Source organism: Apteryx rowi, unplaced genomic scaffold, assembly GCF_003343035.1.
Source record: "Apteryx rowi isolate R43461 unplaced genomic scaffold, aptRow1 scaffold_22, whole genome shotgun sequence".
NCBI classification, from domain to species: Eukaryota; Metazoa; Chordata; class Aves; order Apterygiformes; family Apterygidae; genus Apteryx; species Apteryx rowi.
This window is the reverse complement of record NW_020448530.1, coordinates 5,071,750-5,098,580: the sequence shown is the minus strand read 5'-3', so window position 1 is coordinate 5,098,580 and position 26,831 is coordinate 5,071,750. Positions and strand designations below refer to the sequence as shown.

The following is a 26,831-nucleotide window of genomic DNA, read 5'->3' as shown; positions in this document are numbered from 1 at the left end:
TGTGCAGGCCAAGAATGAAGGTCACAATGAAGGTTCCTTAATAGAGGAGGGGGAAAAAAAAATCCCAAGCCAAAATAATCACTATGTTGGCAAATAGGGTTTCTCATCTCTGTTATCTAGAAGGTTGGGATAAATAATCTCCCCAGATTTCAGTGTCAGAGAAGGCATGGGGAAGCAGATCAGGAATCGAAACAAGCATCACCATGGCATGGACTCACTTTCTGCCTCGCACAAAACAGGAAACAGGAACCTGCTGGACCTACATAGCCCTGATGAAGAAGCAGCAGCATTTGAGTCATTCACTAGTGGCTGGTTTCACAGCAAAGATTTTTTTCTTACCAGGCTCCCAGTAATTCAGATATGCACTAAGACCAAGGTTTAGCTTGTAAATGCAGTGCATGTTTTAATCGGCTTACCTAAACCACTTTTGCTGAGCTCCTATTTTTCTTCTCCTACAGGAATTATTTTAAGTGCACTTCTAAAATAAAGCACAGTCAAGAAAGAGCATGTCATATTATGGCAGGGTTTTATTAATCAATTTCCCATTATAATAATATTGTTCTATTAAAATGTTCAGCTCTATGACGTATGACATCGTTATGGTGGCCACTGTTCAGCACACAGGCCTTTGCTGGCTCGATAAAAGCACCATAGTGTACTTTGTCTTCCTTCATCTGAAAAACTAATAACATATAAAATTGGATGACCCATTAAATTATTTTCAACGTAAAGAACAACAGCCAACACAGTACAGGCCAGATTCTTCTTTCTCACTGATCTAAATTAATTCCTTAAAGCTTATTCCTAAGCTTGGAATAGGAGCATCAGGCTGAATAGATTTGCAAAAAAATAATAATAATAATTAAAAAACAAGAGTAAAAAAGAAAGCCTAAGCTGCCAGACAGCTGAGCTCATTTTCAGTACCCATTGTCTCTGTTATATACTTAATTTTATTCTTTTCTTCATTTCTCCCTTCCTTGGCTCCCTACCTACCTAAGAAAAATTTAATGGAGATACTGTGTTCCTAGTCACCATCTTGACATTTTAGCTGAATTCCAATCCACAGCATTGTTTTATGTTTGTTCCCTAATACAGCCCCTCTGAACATTTCCAGTCAAGCATTGTGTAAGTCTTGTATTACAAGCAAAGAGGTTACCAGATAGCAAGACAGTCTGTTGCAATGCTGATGAATTTGCTCATTTATGATATGGAAAAAATGAAATTGCACAGACAGAAAAGAATTCAAGAGTCACAAAACTTATCAATATTCCAGTACACTGCTTCCAAGGGTGAGGGAAAAGATTTTTTTTTTTTTTGCTTATTTTCCAATTCAGCTATTGATTTTTGCATTGCCAGAGCCTGCAGCACTGAAGTACAGGGAGGTCATGAATGGAGATGGGAGTCAAATTCAGACCTCCCACTACAGTGATTTAACTTGGGTGTTGAAATGCCTGAGGCTGGGTCTGGCTCCTGGGAATGCCCGAGCACTCTGACTCCTCGTAGTTAATGGGAAGGGACAGGTGCTTCCAAAAAAATGCTTCAGAGAGCCTGCATGAAATGCCTTCTCCAGGGATTGTAAAAGGAACCTAAGCACTTCTGCAAACCCACTCCAGCTCCGAATTTGGTTTCTCTAAATAGGAGTCTATGGCTTCGCAGGAGTCTTGGGTTTCCAACTGCTTGGTTCACTTGGAAGGGTTGGCAACTAAGGACAGAAGGAGTGGGCTTCCCCTCCCCCCCCCCAAGACAGTCTAGTGGTTTAAACATCATCAGTGAAACAGGGGATATAGGGCTGAGATCTCCTCAACTGAGGAAGTCCAAATATTTTGAAGGAGAGCGTGAAAGTATTGTAAGTAAGGGAACTTCCTGTCTAAGCTGCTGCAATGAGCTGGAAAGCAGCACAAGATTTAAGTAATAGGCCTAAATTACAGCAAGAAAGATTAAAGTTAACTATTTGGAAATACAGCCTAAATGTAAGAATAGCAAAGCACTTTGGATGGTTTTGGTGGCTAAAGGATTCTCCATCATTGCAGAACACGCTAAACAAAGGACTATTGGAGACATGCACTTAAGTACATCCTAATCTTGGGCAGAGGCATGAACTAAACAACCCCTTGAGCCCTGCTTTCTCTACAGCCCTGTGATTTATAGTACCAGAAAGAAGATAATCAAGACAACCACCAGCTCTTCATCTTACTCTTCTGTGAAGGAAAGTGCTGGGTTCTGGTTCCAGCTCTCAACACTGAATGGGCACCTCATTCATGACCCCTTAATTCAAAACCCATAAGCTGCTCCTGAAACAGGAATTCACATACATATCTCTGAATTTGCATCCACTAGTTCAGGCTACAAAATTTCTTAAGCATTCATGGCAAACTATGTATAGGCCCCATAAGAACAACTTAGTCCAAAGTGTGCTAAGTCTAGGTGCCTCTTGAATCCAGCAACCTCCGATAAAAGGCAATCTGAATCACTCTCTTGAACCCAAGTTTCTATCACAGTTTTTTAAGGTCCATAATGATCACAAATACAACTTATTAATTATACTTTAGAGCAGGCACATTTATATCACATAACTCCAAYGCATCCCTTACCTTGATCTCTGTTAAAAAGCTATAGTAACTATCAGAATACTTTACTCCTGCAAATGCAAGCAATCTAATTCAGTTTCTTTTTCTAATCAAGCTTTACAAAGTTATTTATAATAAAAGTAACAAAATAATTTAGATATAATTATTTACCCTGGTTTGGGTAAATCTTTTTTTTCCCCTTTAGTAAAACAATTCAAAAATGGCATTTAAATAAGTTATTTAAGTTTATTGCCATTTTTATGAACTATTTTCAGCTTGGCATTAGACTTGAGACAAACTTCTTTGAAGTTGCTCAGTCTGTTCTGTTGCTCAGTATATGTAACCAAAGCTAGAAGGAGAATATCATCACCTACAGTCACCACCAATAAACGGAGAAACATTGAAACAATTGATTCTGATTCTGTAACTCCATTTGGTGATACAGAACTGAGGCATTCAAGAGCAAAAATACCGTACAGAATGTGTGGGCATCTGTAGCACTAAGAGTTTGCATTTGTATATTGTATTTGAATGAAAAAATTCAATTCTTTGTGAACAAAGAAACGTGCATGTGACTAAGTGGACCGGTACACTCACAAGCAAGGCAACTTTATCGAGTCACTGTACAATCAGGCAGATGTTAATGTAGAAATATCTTGCCATGTACCTGTGCGAGACAGGTTTTGAAAGTAGCTACCTCAGATCAGTACTCTCCTATGTTATCTTGAACAACGAATAAAAAAGCATAGTAGATAAATGAAGAAAAGTTCTAATGGCGTTCTTTAAGTGCAGTAGAGCTGTCTGAATTACTGTTTGGTACCAACGGACTTTCAGCATGTGGCTTGGATTAAAGATAGTGAAAGCAAGAAATACAAATATGACAGCATTATGTTCAAAGCATTGCAACACCAAGTTCAATTCAATTATACTTGAAATGACCACAAATACAAAAGACAATACTTTAAAATGAAATATCTGCAGATAATAAATATGAGACATTACTGAATCAGAGAAAAGCTGGTTGCTTTTGTACTCTGGGAAAACAGTATAGTATTTAAGAATAAAGTTCTACAAGTATATAATGAGACTATTTAAGATAAGACAAAGATTGCACAAAGAAGGCTAACTTAGAGTCACTAGCTCCAAAGGCTGCATCTGCCTAAATCATTACATATTTATTCCAAAATGTGTTGGTTTTTTTTCTTAGGCAATATTTTCCCATTGTACAACATTTAAAAATCACCCAGATTTCTCCAGTATTTTATCTTCCCTTTCTGTGGATCCAAAAATCTGTCCTGTATTTCTGCACTTCCAGTCTGCTTAATGGCAGATTTTATCATGATAACTAACTCCTTCATCAGCATGAATAGTCCAAGATTAAGTTTTTGTCAGGTATTATTTGCATCAACAATTAATTTATCACTGAAATTAATGCAGAGACAATATCCTAACCACCACAGGCAGCTATAGACCCATGTTCCCCTGTATTTACACACACTTCCATCATACAAAGCCCTCTGCTTTACTCTGGTTGATTAGAGCACTAGAAACCTGAGTTCTGAAAGGAAAGATAAAATTAGAAGTAATGATCCAATTTGTGCTTCTACTTGCACCTTTGCAAATCTAGAGTAATTTCACTGACTGGAATGGAATAACTAGGAACAAAATTTGCTAGATGCTTCTGGATTTTCCCCTGCTAACACAAAGGAATAGAATTATTCATGACTTCCAAAAAAACCTCCTTATCCTAGGAATCTAACTCAATTCACTCATACAAGCATCAGGCAGCTATACTTCTTTATGTATTTGTCAAGAGGTTTAAAAGTAATAAAGAAACATAAGCGAAACCAGTTGTCTTATGTCTATCAGAAGCAGGAAACCAGATAAAATTAGTGGATCCACTGAATTATCAAAGAAGCAATGGAGCAGTTAAGGAACATACAGATGCTTGAGATGCTAAATGACATTTTTGCACCGATTTCTCAAAGGAGTAAGATGAACACAGTACACAAACCCCAGCATACTCAAAGAACTATGAAAAGTTGTCTTTGAGGTGAAGTGATGATACAACAGGTGCTAGAACAACTTGGCTAAATAGAGAACTCCAGATGACTAAGACATTTTACTGATATTTACTGTACAGATTTACAGTGCAAAGATAGGCAACATGTTACTTGTGCCTAAACCATCTTTGCAGGCCAGATACTCAGCTTCCTTCCTTTACTGATTTTGTCTGTCAATCAGTAGTTACACTGACATGTGCGAAGCAGCTCCAGGTTGTATCAAGTAAGGCTCTAACCCGTGTTCATGTGTTATTTAGAAACCTGGGCCTACACACTAAACTTACAAACCAAGTTTACGCTGGGTGCTAATATAGCCTAAAAGAACACTTTCTTGACCTTTGACTATGTCAGCAGAAAAAGCACTAAGTAGCTTTATATGAAAACTAACAACTTTGGGCCTCTAGACAATAAAAGGGAGGAGCAAACATAGTAACCCTTGCAATCAAAGATTCTACAGTCGTAACAAGAATAACTAAAGAGGATGCTTCTTTAGTCTGCAGTCTTTAGTCCTACTCCCATCAATCTGCTGTTTCTCTCATCACAAGTTTTTACTTAAGTGTTATTATTTAACAAAGCAAATAACTAAATAGCTCCTACCTGGTATAGCTGGTAAGACTCCAGACTGTAAAACTGCTGTTCCCTAAAGAAAACAGAAAATTTTAGAATGAAAAATCTCTTCACAAGACACAGAAATTTTACAAAGTATAGGAAAAATGGCAGACAAATCACTTGACAAAAAAGGCTTAGCCTGTGTTTTAAAAACCAGAACAGGAGCAAAGCAACACGGGAAGGTGTGCAGAACATGCATATTTAAGTTGTAAATCCTTAGTTTACCTTAGTAAAGGCTACCTAACTTTGCTTTGGTTGTTTTGCAACAACTGTAGCAGGCACAGCAAAGCTTAGCACTATTGAATCAGTCCTGAATTATACTGCAAAGGGCAACAAAATTCACATTCAGAGGCAGCTGATACCAAGATGGGGTAACAGGATTAAAGTATGTAAGTATCTGCTTGGAATGGTAGGTGCTGTGAGCAGCCAGGAGCCTGGTGGCTCATGACTCAGCTCCATAAAACCAACACATCATATGCTAGAGCTCAGACTGACTTTASACTGCTGACAAATCCCACCTGTAACTTCAGGGTCTTTCTAGAAAAGCTTTGTACCATCTCATCTGCTTCAGGTTGCTCATGTCATGGTGGTATGGTGGCAGCTGGGACACACCAAAGCAGTTGGGCACGGAGCACCAGCGCTAACTCGCATTTGACAGTAAGTGTGTTCCAAAGTATGTGTGCAGGGCAGGCTTCTCCCCAAGTAAATTATCTATATCATTCAAAGTTAACCTGGATGATACTCTGACAGGCAGCATATTTGATTTCCAGCCAGAATCAAGGCTGCTCCTGCACTACAACATCACAGTGGGCTATGAAGTCAGTCTGCTCTATGCTACTGAACACCACCCTCCCAAAGAGATCTCTCTTCTTTCTGTGATCTGGGCAAGAAAAGAATTCTTCACCATCATTCATTCTTTTCAATTAATAAATGCATCTTCTGGGCTTTGAAGTGGAAAAACACTATACATCTGTTAGAGCTGAGCAGCAACACTGCAAAATTCCAAATCAATAATATTTTGTTTTATATTAACACCTGACAGTAATTTTCTTATTCTAAATGCAAGACTTGGTTGTAGTCTTAGATACTGCTCTGCTTGCTCCACTTTCTTATGAAGTGATAGCTTTTTAGAAGCACTCAGGACTCTACATACACTACTCATCTTCTACTCTATACAGGCACTGTGTTAACTTGCCCCAACATTTTTTAGCAAAAAATAAAATATATTTACTTAGTACCCTGCAGAAATTCAAAACATATAAATTCCTGCACAAGATTTTCACAAGGCAAACATACCAAGATGCAAAGTTTATTATATAATGCACAGTTTAACTCAGAACAAGGCAACACTGAACAATAAGATGGATGGGGGGGGGGGAAAATGTACAGGAATTAATTCTCCCCAAGACAAATCTAACTACTGAAACACCCAGTCATCATGTTTTCTGGGAAATGATCCATCTGACTACTTTCAAGTGCTGGTGCTTACTGATGCAAAATCAGAGCTTATTTTCTTCATAGTATACTGGTAACTTTCAACTTGTATTTGTTTACTACTTCCAAATCTTTTTTCTAAGCTGCCTTCCACTTTTCAGAGGTTAAAAATGTGAATTCAAGAAGAAAAAAAAAAAAAAAAGAATTAGCAACTAGGTAAAACCTCAGTTAAGTGGAAAGACTCTCACTGGCTTTGATGGAAGTTGTAATGAACTGGAAAAAGATGAGAAAAGAATATACTGACTCTGTTTCAGACAATAAAATATACACTAAAAGAGCTTAATCAAACCTTTAAGTTTTAGAAAAGGCCAGTATTGAAATGTGCAACACAAAACAACCTTGAACACGGAAAAGAACACTAGGGACAAGACGTTCTTGCCCAATCCTACTGCAGACACGCCATCTACAGCCTCAATATTTACTTGCGCATTCATGCTAGCTGTACTTTTTTTTTAGCATATCAGACGTTGAATTTAAGCAACTGTTTACAGTTCATCTCTGAAACAAAAAAAGCACTATTTCAGAAAATTGTGTGTCCTATTATTAAACTGTAATGGATGATATTTGTTTCTATAGTTACTGTATGCCACCACAGAAGTTGCTGCTTTCAGTGGGGAATGTGCATAGGCATCTGCATAGGTAACATGCAGAGGACTTTGGAGTCCACCGTGAGGAATACTCCATTTATTTAGGAAACCTAATATTTTTCCATTACAATAGAATTTATGACAATTTTTGGCATCTATTGTTTATAGCAGAGTTGAAAAATGTTTTTTCTCTACCAGCAAGATTTTATTAAGGGTTTGCTAATACATAATATCAAAAAAAAAAAAAATCCCAGATTTTGAATGTGTCTCTGGATATAAAGTGGATTACACCATCCTGAAAGCAGCACCTACTAGTTTAGTTAATGGACTAAAAATGGCAGACTGCAGTGCTGAAATGCATAAAATTCAAATCTTGCTAATGATAAAGGATTTCATATCTTTTTGGCAACTTTTTTTGCTTAAAAAAAAAAAAAACAAAAACTTTTTAGTAACTTGCAAGATGGGGGAAACTGTATGCTATTTAGTTTCCAAAGTCAATCAAAAGTTATTTGGGGGAAAAATAAAACCCTTTATCTTCCTCTCTGTTCTTTTACCTCTAGATTCATTAATCTGCACAGCCTTACTGTCATTCACAGCATGGACTCCCTGCATGAAAGCAGACAACAACCCCGAAAAATATTTAAATTTTTTTTTCCCCATAAATGCATTGCATATCAGAATAACCTAAATTACGGTACAAACATGAATAGCAATAGAGGACAGAAAGCAGAAGACCTGAAAGGAGACCGAAAGCCCTTTGAATAAAGAATGGCATTTTGATCATTTGTTTATACATAACCTCCCAGAGCAGGGTCCTCTTTCATCACCACACATCTTATGCAAAATAGCATTGGCTCCTACTTACTAAATAGCTCAATTCACCATGAAAATTCACATTAGAGCTACTTGCTTTACTTGCAAATTAAGGTTTGCTATTTTTCCCTCCTCTCAAAATTGCACAAGTATAGCACTTTAGCAAGAAAGAGCAAGATTAAAAAGCCAGAAATACTGAACCGTTAACAATACTTCAGTTGCAGAAACTTTTGGGGAGTGGGGGAGACATGCTGCTTAACATGAGTTAAAAATCAATCAGAGAGGCGTTCCGACCTCTGAATGTGACAGCAGAGCTTAAACCATCATTATCCTTCTATACTGAGCATCGTATTTGATATGGAAATAACTGAGAACTAAAGAGATGACATTTGTTAACATATGTACAGTTTGTTCCAAAATGGAGTTTTATTTCATGACTGGAACTCCTAGTCACTCTTACAAAATAAATTCTAAATAGTTTTTCATAAAAATGCACRGATTGGGTAGGTAAGAAAATTGTTAAAGGCTGGATTGATGATATCAAAAATATATACTTCCAAAGTCATCATTAAAAGATTAGATTAGATTTGCAAAAGAAAGATGCAAAGAGGCAAACAGATCACAGAATCACAGAATGGTTGAGGTTGCAAGGGACCTCTGGAGATCATCTAGTCCAACCAGATGTGTGAAATTAGATGGGATATGGTACACACTGATAAAATATCAGTGGAATTATAGTGAATGGATGGAAGACATCAAATAACTAGGAGAATCAGATATGATTAGATTAAAAAAAAGTCAGGGATAATAAAATAAAACAAGTCTTTTATTATGAGATGATTCTCCAGACTATAAAATTGTCATTTTCATTCCAAGATAGTACATTCTATTCCACAACTATGGGGCTTCCTGCCATAATAAGAGAGAAATTTCACTAACTCACAGGAGCTACTACTAAGGCAGCTGAATAGAAAGAATGGGATCAGAGACTCGCAAGCTACCTTTTTTATTCTACATAACTAAGACAAAATATGTTTTTGTCTGTAGGAGAACGTTTTAAAATTATTATGGCATAATGTACAAATGTAAATGCATGGTTTTCAGATGCAAAATATAATACAAATCTCAAACTACCATACAACTAGGCCAGAGAAGAAAATTACTCAGATAATATGCCTTTGTTTTGCCTGGTATGACATTTGGACAATAATTAGCAACACATATATCTCCAATTCCAACAAATCTACTATTATTCATAAAATAATTTAAGTAAAATATCCTTTCTAATGTAGATTCCTTTATCTGTGACCCAAGAGCTGAGTAATGAAATATGTGATGCATGGACTTACTTCAAACAATCTCACCATTAAACACCCCCAGTAAGCGGATATGCGCCACTTGTATATCACACATCATGAACTGCATGTCCAGGGCTATTTTAACTCTGGTAGTGATCTGGCTGCTGTCAGATGACATTCATTTTTGATGTTCTGCTTCCAAATATCTTGGGTAGGGCTCAATGATATATGTTAGGAGAATCCACTAGTTTGATACGCTGGATCRTTATTCACAGATTAGCTCTGTTGCCCTAACCAGATAAACAGAACCTAAGCTTTGGCATGTATTTCTGTGTGTGCAAATAACCATCACTGTACATAAATCCTTTTTACAATCAAAGAAGATTTTTGTCTTGTGAGTACTGGTAGCAATATCTTCCTCTTTTTCTTTAAAAAAAATATAAATCCATTTGATCACCTCAAATACCATGAAACATATGATTTACCAGATCCGTCTTCAGTTTAAAGAATTACCAGTCACATATGCAGTCATATATATATATATATGTGTGTGTATGCGTGTGCGTGCATGTGTGTGTATATGTATGTGTGTGTGTGTGTATATGTATGTGTGTGTGTGTGTGTATATATTTTTTATGTATATATATATATATATATATATGGCAATATACCTTTCTCTATATACTGAAATGACCTTCATGGGCTACATACCCAATCCTGCTCTGCTGCTGAGAATGGGAGCTTTAGTCTTTGGACACAAGATGCAGCCCCAAAGTGCAGATCTTCCTGTCTAAGCTCTACAACAAAGAGCAAAGAAAATGTTCCACACAATTTCCTCCTGTTGGAAGAATTTTTGCCAGATGCATACCGACAGAGGCATCACAACCATTTTGTAAGCCCATCTCTGTAGTGTAAAAAGGAGCCAGGAACTTGCGAGTCAGATGGACAGAGCAGGGGAAAAAAGGAATATTTGCTCTTCCGACTAATCCTTCCCAGTACTGGCTTTAAGGGCAGAAACTGAGAGCTGTTCTAAATAAAACATGTATTTTCAAAGAACCAAAACATTTTTGTTTCATATTTTTTAAACMTGGCCAATTACAAAAGAGGAAACCACACTTCCAAGAAAAAGCAGATCAGCTTCTGTAGATTGTAATGCTGAGCTGGGCTCCATCATAGCTGGCAAGAGGAATGAAATGCCATTTGCCTGATAACTGTCAACATTTCAGACACACCTCATCAGCCACAGCTTATGTCATTCCCTGTGTGTATCTTTGGAAAGAAAGCTTTTCTTTCAGCTTGTCTAAGTTTGACAGCTTTTTATAGCTCCATTATTCGGAACCGAGTAAGAGCCTAGCTGTACAGATTTTAGGCACCAGTTGCTTTAGTCTCAGCTTTTCCCTAGTCCGGATCATCAGACTAGAAGAAAGGCTCAAAACAAATGAGAGGGTCCCGACTTCTTGTTGTGAAAGAGGAATTCATATTCAACAGTGATAGAAGCAACTATTTGCATTGTGAGATTTCTACCCTACACTTACAAAAATATACACATAAATGAAGCAAATAGACTGCAACATTGGTCAGCTGCTCCATTTACAGGAAGAATATGATCTAGATTTGCACCACCACCTTTTTGTAAAGCCATTATGCAGTATCAAGATGATGCAAAAAGTCCAGTTACCCAATAGAAAACCATCAAAATCGTGGCTCAGAATCCTGAGGATGGTCCCTGAAAAGTGGAAAACTTGAAGCAGACTTCTCTAACAACGAACAATCACTCTCATGCCTGCTGCATACAGCTGATGACCCTTGGTCAGCATCGTTTCACTGCTTCACGGAGTTTGTACACGGAGGGAGTTAGCAGGCAATAGTTATGAAGGATATATTTTGTGCCTAGAAGTGGCACCAACAGTCCTACGGTGATATACTGCTGGTGTCCTCAAGCCCAGACTCAGCTGTAGCAATCCACACTAGGAAAAGGAACCACAAAAATAACCATGACATATGTTGAATTCAAAATGCCAGGATGTTACTGAAAGTAACAGGCTCTCAGGAGATGCTCTTGAAGAGTTTCTGCAATCATAACATCAGTCAAACATAATGCTTTTAAATATCGCATCTTGTTTGAATTAAATCCAAACTGTTAGGATTATCTTAAGGGATCTGCAACCAACAAGATGGACCTGTGTTTCTGTCAACAGTATCTTGAACTGTGAGCAATTCACAAAGGAGCAAAGGATACAATCAGAAATCCTAAAAAAAGATCCTGAGTTAGCATAGCAAAAATGGAAAAGTCTAAATTGCTTTTAGAAAACGGGAAAAATAAAGTCCTCAACATGCCCAAAGTTCTGCAAAGCTCAGATATTTCAGCAAAAAAACAGTCCCTTGTGAAACTGGCAGTTAAGGTACTTCTGTCCAGAGGATCAAAAACTATGACTTATTCTTGGAGCAAACCACCCGTAAAGTTTAAAGCTGGAATGGCTAGGCTGCCACAGAAAAAAAAAGTTCCCACGAAAGGTCAACAAATACGGACACATGAAGTAACCTTTAAAGGTCAGCCGCTTTGATGGGCTGTTTCACAATGCCTAGCAGTTGATCAGGTTTTAAACAAAATTACAAAAATTACGAAATTAGTAAAATCTAGACTCCTTCATGACAACTCCAAATGAAACAGAAACTCCTGTCCAAGGCAGGCTTCAGATGCAGGGCTCCAATTTCAGCCATGAACTTCTGATTACTCAGCTTCATCTGTTGCAAGCCAACTGCCGACTTACAGAAAGATTGCTGAAGTCAGTTCAGAAACATCTCAGTTTGCTCAGCCAAACCCAAACATCAGCTATTTTCTGAAGCAGTGAAGTTGATGATTTTAGTGGCACTGGCAACCAGCTCTTTGTCACTTTAAAATATACCTCCTAAAACTAGTGGGATAATCACAGTTCAACTAACCTACAGGCTATAGGTGTTGCTTAAACAAAAAAAAGATGAAAAACAAATGAAGACTATTGGTTAGTTCTAGTCCAGATTAGTATACATTTTTTTCTATGTTTTACAGAGGAATGCTTAAATTAGGACCTGGAAGTCCTATTCCACTCAAAGGCTTTTGTTGAGAGGGGCCTTTCTGCTTCTTGCCGTGGGCTTCCCAGCTGCCTGCTGGGAGGTAGTGCCTCAGTCCAGTGCATGACCATTGGTATCACACTGCAGCAGGGAAAACAACACGCTTGAAATCACTGCTTCCCTCTATCATCCTCTGAAACTGTTTGCTCAAGAGGGAGAAAGAATAGTTGGGCTGAGCCCTCTGCCACAGCTACCACAAAAGTCAGTACACGGCTCCAGCTGCCCAGCCTCCACCCCGAGATAAAAGCCACCTCCAGCTGCCAGCTAGTAGCAATAGCCCTGAAATTCAGATGGCAGGAGCCTCTGCTGCAATGTCAAAGGGTCAAATTTCAAGCCCTGCTACTGCAAATATAAGGGGCATGGGGGAGCTGACACAGCAGCAAACAACAGGGTTTGGGCTTGTCTTCTCCTTTTTGAAAACATACCAAAGAGCCGCAATAGGAGCAGGAGGAACAACCGGTCTGTAATGCAGTTACACGGCCACACAGCATTTTTTCCACGGGATGTCTGCCTCATTCACTGCCCAAGAGGGACACGTGTGGGCAAATCAAGATGGCATGAACAACTGTCAATCTGTCAATTCCTTAACAGTCAAGGGCTCTTCCACCTAAATAACATCCTTTTAACATCACAGGCATATCTAATTTTGCACAAAGTATCTGGGCAAAATTCTAGAGGAAACGGATATGCAATACTATCCAATACATACAAAATATGTGGTGTAAACACATCAGTGATGTTTGTGTCTGTTTCCAGGCACTACTACAAATCACGCTTGAAGCTTCCAGGCTAGACACAAAAAAAAAAAGTTAGGAAAAAAAGTTAGGACCACGTGCTGTTGGCCCAAAGCAATAATGTTCCCCCCAAGTAAATAACAAACTGAAGGCACACAGCACCAACCTATCATACACTGTCATAACACTGATAACAGCTAAAAACCCTTCAAAATCCCTTATGTTGAAGAAAATCCATTGATAACAGATAGAAAAATGTTTCAACCAGAGTCAAAATGCAAAAGTTTATTATAAAAAAAAAAAAAAACAAAAAAACCCCACAAACATAAGAATGGTGAACAGAAGACAAATTTCCAGGGCTCATGATTACAGAGAAATGCCCAGAAACTTAACAACTTAAGAAAGAAATAAAGACTCTCTGCCACCTCATTCAAATACATATTTATTTTCATTTTTAAGTCTTAAGATTTTTAAACTAATTTCAAGGTTTTAAACTTTCAAGGTTTGAGGTTCTCGTGGTTCTTGAACAAATGGGTATGACAAATACAGATGGAACAAGGTTACTAAATACCTCTGTGAATTTGAGTGTCTATCTCTCTGCACCCCCTTTAACCCCAGGCAAAACCAGGGTACAAGCACTGTGCTACTTCATGGAGGTATTGCAAGGACAGATGCACAGACAAGCCCTGAGAGAGCTACTGCAGTAGCAAATCCTCTAGGTGGATCCATAAGCAATTCAGATGAAAAGCCAGACACTAAGGATCATGAATATTACCAGAGGATCTCATCTAGTGTCCCAACAGCCCTCACAGCACCAAGACATTGGCGTATGAGCAGAATGCTCTTCACTCGCAGTACACGGCAGAAGAGGACTTTCATAGCAGGAGCTCTGACTGGGCAGAGGAGTTTAGCAAGCCAGAAGAAATGGCAAAGCAGGACATCCCAAATTGCCTCTGAGAACAATTCACTGGATTTGATAAACATGCCCAGAACTGAAGCAAGGGTTAGAGAGCAGAAGTAGAAATTAAAAACTATTCTTCATGAAAAATAAAAACACCATATGCAAATATCATGAAGTATGTTCATCAGATACGACAACTGGGGCATGGCATTTCCTGATTTCAGAGCACATAACTCTGAACAAATACACCTATGAATTGATGCTAGATACATAATAAAATGTATTAACATCAGCCTTGATTGCCTCATCTTTTACCAGATCTTTCTCATAACAATCATTCTGCCATTCAGAACATGAAAGCCTCCTTACGCAATTGCCATTAAAATAAACCATCAAATTCACTCAACTCAGAAATGATAACTTCTTTTTTTTCCAACTATGAGATTCCTCTTCAGAGAGATTCAGGTCTAAGATCCAGGGCAGGCAGCCCTGACGTATCGTAGGTTCAGCATATCATAGATTCTCAGGGTCATAATAAAGAGGGCCAATTCCTCCAGGTAATAAATTAGGTACATTGACTTCCCTCCAACCCCTTCGATGAACTGTGATGATTTACAGCAGCAGAAGATCAGTTCAGAAATTTTAATGCAGAAGAACAATTTTTTTATTATTATTATTTAAGCATAGGACACCCAGCAGATTTTCTAGTTCAAGATAGTATAGTCAACTACTAATCTGTTCTATTCATTTTTCTTTTTCTTCATGGGAGAAGGTTTTAGGGATGCTTTAACAAAATACTACCATCCCTTTTCTCCTCTTCCAAGCCTTGTTCAGCTAGACTCCTGTTACTTAAGCCACTTCTCCTAAGGTACATGCAGTAACTCCAACTGTAAGGTTTAAGCAAGAGTTCAAGTTCACATTTGTCCTGACTGCTGAAGGCTCAGCAGGGCACCTTGAGCATTACTTTAACCATTGCCACTCTCACAGATGAGCACACATGTACCGTTACTCATAATGCAGCTCAGTAACGTTGTCTACAGCAGCTTTAGCCATGCAAAAAGACAGGACTGTGTTTCTCTTTTAGAAGTGATAAGGCCTTTTTGAGTAGACATATTTATAAACAATAAAAATCAACATTAGTGATCAGAATACAAATATATAGCCTATTATAGAAAGATGGTAAAATTGCAAGAATCTTTGCATACTGCTCTATTTTAACATCAGAAGACAACATTTTAAACTGAATTTAACTCTGGTAACTGAAGGAAAAAAGTCTTACATTCACCCTCATAAATATATACATTTTTTAAATCAGACTGGCACTTATTTAAGGGCCTATCAAGTGCAATGGAAAGTTATGAACACAGAGTCAAACAGACTTCACTTCCATATATTACAATTTATATTCCATATTTTCCAATTTCCAACAGGGGGTAGCATTACACTACTACAAGAACTTTAGATATTTAAAATACATGCAATTTCCCCACATTTGCTGAGTTTTCTCCTGCAATAGATCTGTTAAATCCCACTCATTCCGTACCAAGGGAAATCCACTCAGGCAGAGACCTCAGATAAAACTACTGCACCACTGAAAATACGGCTCAGATGGCACCCAAATAGGTACGAATAAGAGCAAATTTTACCATACTGTGCAGATAATAAGTGTTGTGGTGTTCTGAGCCCATTCTTCTTGCTCAGCATGTAAAAGGAGCAGAGAGGCCTGGTGCAGGRGAGACTGGATGCAGCACCTCACATGATCAGTGTCTTTTGTATTTTAACGTTCACAGGCCTAGTGGTGCCACTATCGAGCACCTCAGGACAGCAGAAATGCTTGGGAAATTAGGACAGCTTGACAATCGGAAAGTGTTGCTCTACACTTTTAGGATAGCACATTCCAGTAGAGAGAGAGTTCTCCAGCACAAGGAATGTTAGCCCATTTCAAAATTTTAAAAGTCAATATAAATATACAAAAGTACTGTTTCAGACTCTTCAAGCTGACTGCTAAAGCAAATGAAAAGGACAATCATAACATCCACATGCACACTCAAAGGGATTCAGATACTCTTGCCTTCTTGATTAGCCAATGGGCTATTTATGGCAAATTTACACCAGAAGAGACATATTAGACAAAAGGTTCAACAATTCATTAATTTCTTAACATTGAATCATTTCCCCTCTGATGAGGAAAGGGGATGAACTTCAACCAAAACGCATAACAGACATTTCTGGAAATTTTCGATGTAAAATAGCTTTTGTGCCACTGTACTCAGAAGCATCTTAACTTACCACAATTATTCTTGTTACAAAGTTTCAGATTAACAGAAAATTAATTCAATCAACTAGACAAAATTGCAATATGTTTTCTCTTGATGTAAGTTTTCTGTTTGCAACAAGACTTTAATACCAAGAAATCCATTCCTGAAGAGAAGGGAGATCTTTGCAAATAAAGGAAACTCAAGAATTTAACCACAGCAGCACAGCTACAGTGACAAACAGTAAGTGTAGAAGGGCTCAAATGTGGAAATATTTCAAAAGTTGACAAAGGGAAATCTCAGAACAGACAAATTAAGATCCACACCTCGAAAAATCTGTAGACACAAGCAAAGCAACCAATGAATTTGGCATTTATGTTAAACTGCAATGTTTTGAGATGTTCACCTAGGAACTGCTCTAGGAAGAGTCTGCTGCTGCTTCTATTCTCCCCAAAGAGGGTTGTTCCACAGCAATAGCTTAGCTTGTACTTCCCTGGACAAGCACTAAAAATACACCTGGGCCTGCTCTGTAGTTGATGGAGCTTTGCCAGTTTACATTAGACTGGTATCTGATTCCTTCCTTCCAGCCCATTCCATGTAAGGACAGGAAGAAAAAAAAAAAGAGAGAAAAAAAAGTCTTGTGATAACTTGTGCATCCTAGTCCACAGAGTAGGATAGACAGAACTAAAGTGAGCTAAATTACGAACCAATAAAGAATAGAAAGGAAAAGCTTGCAACGCTACCTTTGCGCTCATTTTTTTCTGTTTTCCAACTGCAACCTCACATTTATAGCCAAGGCTAGTCAACTCCTCCAAAAAATAGCTAACAAGATAATCAGTAATCATTAGAAGGAAATGGACAGAACTAAAAGGACAAACAAGGGAGAGAAGGCTTGAAATAGTAAGATTAAAGCAAGTGTTTTCCTTTACCCCCAGCCCATCGCTGAAATTATAGTTTGTCAAAGGTAATGAAACTATAATTAAGCTGCACTGCTTCAAAGGATACAGATACTTAACTATGCATGGGGGCTGCTCACAGCCTTTTCCTACATAGGAGAGCTTGGTTATAAGTTATTAGGTATAATTATTCTGTAGCTTTCCAAAGCTTTCTATAGCAGTTATTTCCATAGCCCACATGCTCTCCTTGACTCCGAGTCTCAAGGAATGAGTTGAATTGGCAGACTTCATCTGGAAAAGTTTTCCTAGACCTACTGAGGATTCAGGGATACAGTTACTAACCCTGATATAGCCCACTTAACATTTCTCTGTTCTTGTAATAAACCAGAGTTGGAAAAGGTTTATATTTCCTTAATATGTTCCAGGCTCAGATTTCTCGTACGTTCAAAATTGCTTCCAATCAGCATTGAATTAGCAGCGGATTCCACAGAATCCAGAGTCCTGCGAGGGATGGGGCTAGGGAAGAGGGAACACAGCCAGAGTTTATGTCCCACTGATTCCCAGCTGTTGAAACAGTCATTTTGCTTGACTGACACCTGGCTGCTGCAGTTCATACTGCAAATACCCAACATCCTGATGTCTCAAGACTTTGGAGCAAAAACTCAATTTTAAAGCCCCTTTTCCATCTGCCCTTTGGACCCGTGTAGGATTGCACAGCATCAGAGAAAGCCTCCTCATGAACTCTTTTCTTTCAGATGAAAGAAAAACCCTGCTTTAGGAAAGGAAACATGGAAACATAAAAGACAACAGAAAAGGAGACACACAAGCAGAGCAATAGAAAGGCTTTACTGCAGCCTAGACCCTGTACGTAGGACTGGTATTCACTCACCCCATCCTGGTTGTCATTTATATGTCATTTATCACATGGATCACATTAGTAGCAGTCACTTGTTTTGGTCTTAAAATACCCTCTCTGCCCCAACAAGTTCAGTTTAACCTTAAAAAAAACAACAAAAAAATCATGTTTTGTTGCAGATGGATGCATCAAACTTCACTGGAGCTAAAGCAGAGGGGATAGAAGAGCAACAGTAACTTCATGTTATATTTTTCCCACATTTTAGTCCTACACCCATGAATTGAATTAATCCCTGAAGCAAGTTAGAGTTGTTCAAGGGATCCTGTAATGGTCGAATGTTATTACACTAACGAGGATGGCCAGAATGCAGGCAAGTCCTTTCCTCCCCATCCTTACATAGGAATGGAACAGAAGTGGTTGCGTGTAACTGATAAAAGTGAACTAGACAGCATTTTTTGCACTATAAAAAGATTCACTCAGCTGCTCAATTAACGTTAAGGTTTCCTTGCGTCACCTTGATTCTGGCCCAGTGTTCCTACACTTAAAGCTAAGTTAGCCCTGCAGCAAGGAAACTCAACAGTGAGTATCTGCTTATTTAAGATGGGACTAGCTGAAACACCTAACTGCGAGAACCTCAGACAAACTGAGTTGCTCCAGAAGTTCCTTGTGGTCTTCTGCTCTCACACGTCCTTCTGGGGAGTAAGTCTTGCAGTTTTGCTTAATCCCTGTTCAGGCAAAACTGCTTTTGATCTCAAAGGAAAAAAAAATATTAAAAATCATCACTAGATCAAAAGAATTAGCCAAACTGGATTTGACCCAATATGACTCTCCATAATGCTTTGTTAAGGGCAGAATATATGTGTCTATGGATCCTGAAAATGCAAATTTCTCCAGAAAAGAGAATTTCTTTGATGGGGCTGTGGCCAACTTTTATGGTTTTCTTCTTTTTTTTCCTGCTGCTGCTGTAATAACCTTGCTTGAATATCCGTCATATTCTCAAGCATGTTCTCGGTGTCTTGAACCTTTCTAAATGCCAAAGAGTTGCTCAACCCTCAGGTTAATCCCATAGTTGGAAAGAACTGATTTTCAATTGCCATATCCTCATCTGCATACCTTCTGTATCCATGGAGTGTAAAGGTTCCTGCATTAATAACTTCTTTCCAGTAACTTTGCAGTTCTTGAAAGACTCCATTCTTCAAGCACAATTTCACACAAAAAGTATTTTTGCAGATAATACATTCAGTGCCACTGGTCTGTGACATTTCATTTAATAGAGAATGGTTTTGAACTATTTGCTGAAGTTATAAAAATTAGTGATAGACTTCCCACTATTAAAAAAAAGAAGAAAGAAAAAAAATCGTAGAGCAGCTGCTCCATCCTGGCTGGTTGATTTTCTTTTTTTAATAATAATAATGTTATTAGAGTTCCTTTTCTGTCCACAGTTCACATGAAAGGCAAACAACTTTCTGGCTCTCATTGCAACCTGGAAAGCGTCATATTTAACAATATATTTAGCACTTAGAATTGTCCACATCCAAAGTACTAAACAAACACCATCTGATCAATCCTGACAATAGGCCTGAGAAGGATTATCCATGTTTTACACATAGGAAGACTGAGGTACATTGGTCAAAGCCACAGTAGCAAAACCATAAGGCAAAATTCCTAGTTCAATCCTAATCTCAAACTTTTTACCTATATGACTCTTAAAAGAAAAAAAAAAATTTTTTTAAACAGTCCATCTCAGAAACTGCTTGGCAGGCATCTATTGTTTTTTTTTCCTCTCTCTATACCAGAAGGGCTTACCTACATTTTCTAACCCTTCTACCAGTAAGAAGTATTGCTCTGAAAATATAAAAATTCATAGTTCATTCTTCAGATTGGTTTCAGTGTGTTTTTTTGTGGAGCAGGTAACGATTTTGTCTTCAGTACATTTGTTGCCACGCCTCCCATCCTCTTGCCAACCAATGCCAAAATCACAATACAAGTATGAAGATGTTGTTACTAGGCCAATATTGGAAAGCCTTATTTGCTCTCTACAGATCAAGCAGTACAACTCTGTATAGGGTTGTACCCTTATATTAGAAAAAACTTAGATTTTGCCTAAGTCACAACCTTTACACAACTGATCCCTTACAGATCTAATCTGATTAGAAACTCATCTGGGATATTATCAGCCACACTGACAGGATTTTCATAGATACCTTGGAGTATTAGGTGTATCAGGCATCCTGATTCCCAAACTAACGTCATTCTTTTGCCTTCTCATGGGTTATGGAAGAATTTAAGCACGGTTTGTACAACTTTGTTTTAACAGAGTTCATCCATCTAATTCACATACTTCCAGTTTTAAGTGCCTCTGTGAAAAAGGGTTGTTAGGAAAGGTCCTATCCCTACTGACCATCTATTTTCACCTGTCCCATCTACCCACAGCAAGCTGCTTCAATGCTCCAGACATCCAATCCATGCGATTGCTATCCTGTGGACACTCACCAATTCCTTTTCTGAGCCATGCAATTACTTTTACRTCAGTGAATGTTAATCAAAGCAGAACATTTGCTGCGTAGCCTTCTTTACTCCATGATCTTAAAATATAATATTGATAAATACTATAATGACTTTGCAGAAAGGGAAGCCAGGGCAGTATTTTTTTTTTACTTAACTTTGTTTGTGCTGCTGTAGGAGGAAATAAATCAGATGGGAGTCAAACCTACGGCTTTCAGTCTGGGGCTGGCACTGGAATTATTAGCATCCCGCTGAGCTCACTTGGTTCACTGTAATCTGCCCTTTCCTATTCCCTTTTCATGTTTTCTTTCTCTGCAGAGGAATTCTACTTTCTCCTTTTTAGAAAACGAAGAAAGAAAATGTTCCCTGCTAACATATTTTATAAGATTTTGTAAAATTATTCCAAAAAGAGATGGATTTCAATTCAGAAAAAAAAAAAAAAAAAAAAAAAAAAGATTTCTTCCACATTCCCATTTTGGCCATGTTCCTGGAGAGCTAATGACTCTCTTTACCACTGAATCAAAAAACAAAACCCCAAAAACCCTGCATTCCAAAGGAAGTAATTTTTCCCAGCTTTCATTATCAGACTCCTCTTTCTTCAAGACACTTCTTTCTCTCTCTCTTCACATCAGCTATTGCTACCAACAGAGGAAGAGGCAGTCATCAGCTGTGGTAATAATAAAAACTATTATCCTGCTTGATTGAATTTAGGGGAGGAAGTAGATTTTCCCATTTGTTCATTCCGAGGGGTATAAAAGGTCAATACTGTGGTTTAATCAATATCTTCACTGGCTCTCTGACAGAAAAACAATCCAATAACTGTATCTACTTAGGAGAAAAGAATTAACTCTGCTGAGCTGCATCGCATACATTCCAAGCATGCATGAAAGACACTCTTCTCTTGGCATTATTGACACTATTTCACTTACCAGTGCTTCTGTGGCAGGCACTTCCTTCCCATGGCAGATCACTCGCCATCTGTTCTGCCTAGTGTGCGATCCCCAAAAGTGCTGAGAGCTTAATTCTTACTATCCTGAATGGAGAATAGAACTTTTACTCTTGTCACAAACACTATGGGGAGTCTTTCATGATAGACAGAGAATATCTTCATTTTATATCGTTTTTCAGATTTCTGTTGTTCGTTGGGTAAGATGGAAGGCAGCCCCCTGCAGTGTCAGATCCGCGCAACTCTAGTGGGGCTGGCATGCCTATATTCCACTGCGAAGCCTGATGTTATATCCAGTAAGTGACCTCCTCTGAGCAAGCTTGGGAAGAGCCTAGTCACCTTTATCAGTCCTTACCAGCAACAGCAAAGCAAATGGAAACTAGATGTCTTCTTGCTTATTCAGGAGCGAAGCCTATTTCCAAGAAGCATTATAATATTGTAGAAAATAATGACAATAAACCAAGGGGAAAAAAAAAAAATCCTTCCCCTGTGGACTGCCTCAAGCAACATCTTAAAACAGCATATAAGTAGACCTAAAAGCACTTTAGTAAGAGGATGGAAGTTAACTCTGTGGAAGGCTTGGGATCCTGGCCAAGAAAAACAAAAACTATGACAAAAAAACACCCACAAGCCCTGAGCCCGACCCCTTTTATGCCCCTTTTCCCTGCCAGTTTCAATCAGAGAACTTTCTTTTGCTCCAGTCTTAGATGTGCACCGTGCTGCTGTGTGCTTTTGTCAGCAGAGACAGCCAACTCCAGAAATGACTGCATTTTAGCATCAGGGATAGTAATGATCATGAATTTCTTCTACTCCAGAAAGACGTTGAGATGTTTTTAAAGATGCTTTTGAGTCTGTGCAAAGTCCCATGCATACCACTACTTCATTGTAACAGTTTCAGAGCCTTTTACAATAACTGCAACAGAAGTAAAATACCAGATTGCTAGATCACTGTCCAGTGCATAAGGTTACCTCACTTAATGGTGATATGTGCCATCAAAGATGCACCTCATTGCAAGTTAAAGTATCACAGTCAGAGCTTGAAGAAAAGCAAGTGTAATTAAATCTTAAAAGGAGGAGGGCACAAATGTAAGTTTTCTAATTCATGCCAAATGCCAACAGTACCCAGAACCAGTAGTCATCAAAGCATAAGAGAGCCTCAGAAAAACACTATCATTCAGGTAAATATAACTGACTAATGACATCCATATTCCTCTGAGGTGTGAACTGCTCCTGTTATAGCTCTGTTAATGTGTGTGTGTTGCCTTCAAAAAAAAAAAAAAAAAAAAAAAAAAGAGAGAGACAGAGAGACGGAGGGAGACGGGGGGAGAGAAAGAGTAGATTGCTTTTATCACTGTTTATCACTAGAATTTGCCTGTATTACCTACTGCCCTTATCACTGTTTATCACTAGAATTTGCCTGTATTACCTACTGCCCTAATGTACATGGGAATGAAGGCTTCTTTACTGCTTTCAGGCTGTATTAGGAAGAAAAAAAACACAAAACAAAACAACACTTTAATGGATTGACCAAAAAGAGAAATTAAGAATTAACTTATGGAAAAATTCTGCAACTCATTCTGTAATTTATCCAGCACCCTCTGCAATTGATGGCAAATCTCAGATCTCATGGTACAAGAATTCTAGCAGGTGAGTGGATATATAACTAGGAACTGCCTGGAGCTCTGAGGTTTAAGCAGAAATACAAGCAGGAGCAACACCGTAGATAAGGACAAATGCATCCTTTTCAACTGAGAATTTACAGCTGCCAATCTAGATAGGCTGAAGCTTTTCTGAAGATGGTAGGTAGCATAAAATGTTATAGCTTCATACATCAATAATGTAAAAAAGTTAAAATCTTTGAAAAGAGATGTAAAAGTTGTGTAATTACTAATAATCACATTCCTACACTTTAACAGAAAGCAGGGAAATACACATACTATAAACATAAGGTGTTCAGTCTCATGGGGGAAGAGGTAATGGCTTCAACAGAAAAAATAGCTACATAAAGTTATATATAACAATGCATCATGACTTCTTTAGTACCTATTTTAATACCAGATTAGAAAAGTACCTGATTAAAATGAAAAACACTGAAAACATTCTCAATTGCATGGAAGCAACAATGTACTCTGCAGCCACTATTTCTCAAGTCTCACTACACAAGTTTACACCTTATAGGCCTTCTCTTTGACCACTTTCAAAAGCAGCATTTACAATAAAAGGAGACTTTCCAGCTAAAACCAAAGTTAAGGGTCTCACAATCTCAGTCTTCTGTATCCTGCACATTTTCAGCCCTGTTACAGGCTTCTCATGACCTTGGTCACATCAGTTCTGGCAAGATAACAAAACAGACCACAGCACAAGCTGTTCTTTAGAGCTCAAGCCCCTTCTCTGGCTCACACATTAGCCGTGCTTCTCTCTAGCTCCTCCCGGTCTGCAATGCACAATGCAAACAGACATTCGCGGTAGTTCTACATCTAGCAAGAGGCTCTGCGCTCACAAGAGGTTGCATTTGATTAACAAGCCCCGCAGGTACATGGTGCTACATGATTAAAATATACTGGGTACAGTGCCTGCTCAAACATGCATATGTCAAACTCTCTCAGAGCTACTGAGTACTTTATTTTTTTAATGCAAAATAAAGCAGTTTCTACAGAACAGACTAAAGGAGATAAATTTCCTATCAGCTAACTGGAGCAACTCCCCACTTAATCTGGGATGCACTTCCCCCCTGAGGCAGGTACCAGATCTCCCTATCACTGTGTAGGGAGGGGATCTTGCCCACTCACAGCTGTGCATCCTGCTACAGGACAAAGCACCTAAACTCTTTTGGGAACCAAAGCATTCCCGCGTTTCAGCTTACTACAGATATGCTGGGAGGTTCAAAGCTCATGAGGCATTCAGTTACAGTCGCAGCAGGAACTGTATTACAGAGGATTTGGGTAGAGCTGTTCCTAATTTGGGATCCTCATTTCCAAAGAGCTTTAGGTATTTTTAAATGACCAGCAAAAACAGGTGGCTGAATATCAATACATGATTGATGATAGCAGACACATACAACAAACTGGTGCTTTCTTTTCTCCTCTGTCATGGCAAGTTTCCTACTAAAACTGTAATCAAGCTATATTTCTACACACGTAAGGACTCCCACCAACATAAATATGAATTTAGGGTAAGCCAAAAAACACAGAATTCCTCCTAATAGGCACATTTCAAGTTGTCGACACTGATGTGAGCGCACCACTAAGTAGTACGAAGAAACAGCCAGAATCATTCCACATTCATTCAAAATGCAAGGAGAGGAGGGTCAGGGGAGAGAAAGCAAAGCAAAAATAAAACAGTACTTGGCAGACGGAAAGGGACAAAAACAGTTGGAAAAGAATTTTATTTTCAGACTTCTAAGAAAATTTACAAACAATGGTGGAATTTAAAAAAAAGAGACACCCTGTAAAAAAGGTTGACAATGTTTCTCAAACTATAGCATCAAATGAAGTTACAGAGCAACATATGTACAGTGAAATGCTATTCTTCAAACTATTACCAGCTAGGCATTTGAAAACTGAAAAATAGAACCTAATAATAAATCTCTAGAGCTTACTTAAAAATCCCACAGCAATCCAACATTCTGAGCTTAAAATATCCTTATACTACACAAAGAACCCATCTCTGCATTTATCTATAGCGCTGAAATCACCTAGGCAAAAATTAAGTGGCAAAGGCACACCTTGTCAAGTGTCTAGCGAGGAACCTCTTCAGCATGCTGCAATACCGTACAACAGAACACAAACCACCCTGCATGCTTGCTTACTAATCCCCAACGTCTAATACAAAATATGATACAGAAGTAATAGAAGCAACRTTTAGTGGTTTTATTCGTGCTATTTCTATTCTTCATCCAGAGTGAAGCACAAATTCCTTGCCCTATGTTCTGTTTGAATTTTGGCACTCTCCCAGGGTATGTTCTCCCTGCATTATGTTCACCATCATCCTCATCACTGGCAAAGCAGGTGATTCTTAACCTAGGCCATCCTGACCATAAACGCCACCATCCTTCCCCATATGCATGACTCCATCCTGCAACCTATCTCCAACCCTTCACATGCTGAACTCCTATACCCTGCCCAGATCTCACCTTGATTTTCCAAAGTTTACATACAGAGCAGAAAACAGACACTTAGGTGCTTAATTATTGCTGTAGACTTCACTTTATCCAGGTCACACATTCACTATAAATAGTAGGCTTTCGAAAACCATTAAAAACACAATTTTAAGCAAAATTTAATTAACAGCTTAACTTCAAATTGCACAGGCACTCCAAACATTGGCACAAAGCCTTCTGAATATGAATTTCAATAAATGTGAAAAATAACTGCAGCCCTAATGTGGCCCTAACCATTTCTCAAACATTCTTTTCACAGAATGAGCAATAAGAGTAATTTTTTTAGTTATAGCATATGGATTTGTGCTTTCACTGTATTCATCATGAGAAAAAACAAAGACAGTGTCCATTAAATACTCATATATAATAATTCATTTTGACCATTCAGGAAAATGTATCAAAAGGTTATTTTTTTCTTTTAAAAGTAGAAATAAACCCATGAATCATTTAATGAAGCTTCTTTTCAGAATACTTTCAAATGGGTATTAAAAAAAAAAAAGAGCAAACAACATACCTCATGCTAAACCATGCTGCACCATTGTTTTTCTGTCACTAAGTTAAAATTCTGATTATTCCTGAGATTCTTGCCAACTGGTATTATTAGGGCAACTAGAATCACTCTGAAACCTGATGGTACATATAAAAATACAAATGAGACTTAGGATGTTGGGGTAGGAGAGGGAGCAAACAGGTAGCTACGGAAGGAGTGGCATAATTTAGCCTTAATGGTTTTGAAGATGTACAACAGGATTCGCTGTTTCAAGTGCCTGCCTGCCACGCTGTGGGGTAGACTTCAGTAAATTGCTGAAAGTATGTCTGAACTGACAAGTCAGGTCATCCACAAACACTTAGACCATGTGAACTAACCCCACCCCAGCCAATTCTTTCCCTGCTGCTTCCAACAAATCAGTCCGGGAGCTTCCTGATCTCAGGGCAGAGCCCTTCTAGGAATCAGTCTTGCGCCTCCTTCCCCGCGCCTCTCTCATCACAGGCAGCAGACACGAGAAGCACACGGCAGAAAGAGCAGAACCAGGAGG

General features: G+C 38.4%; 1 protein-coding gene across 1 annotated transcript in view; it reads right to left on the bottom strand.

The window, feature by feature from the left end:
- Positions 1–26,831, bottom strand: part of DOK7 (docking protein 7) — a 71,140-nt gene that overhangs the window by 11,373 nt on the left and 32,936 nt on the right. The window contains exon 8 of the mRNA XM_026064696.1: positions 5,228–5,270. Within this exon, the coding sequence (XP_025920481.1) occupies positions 5,228–5,270 (43 nt within the window). The remainder of the gene's footprint in view (positions 1–5,227; positions 5,271–26,831) is intronic.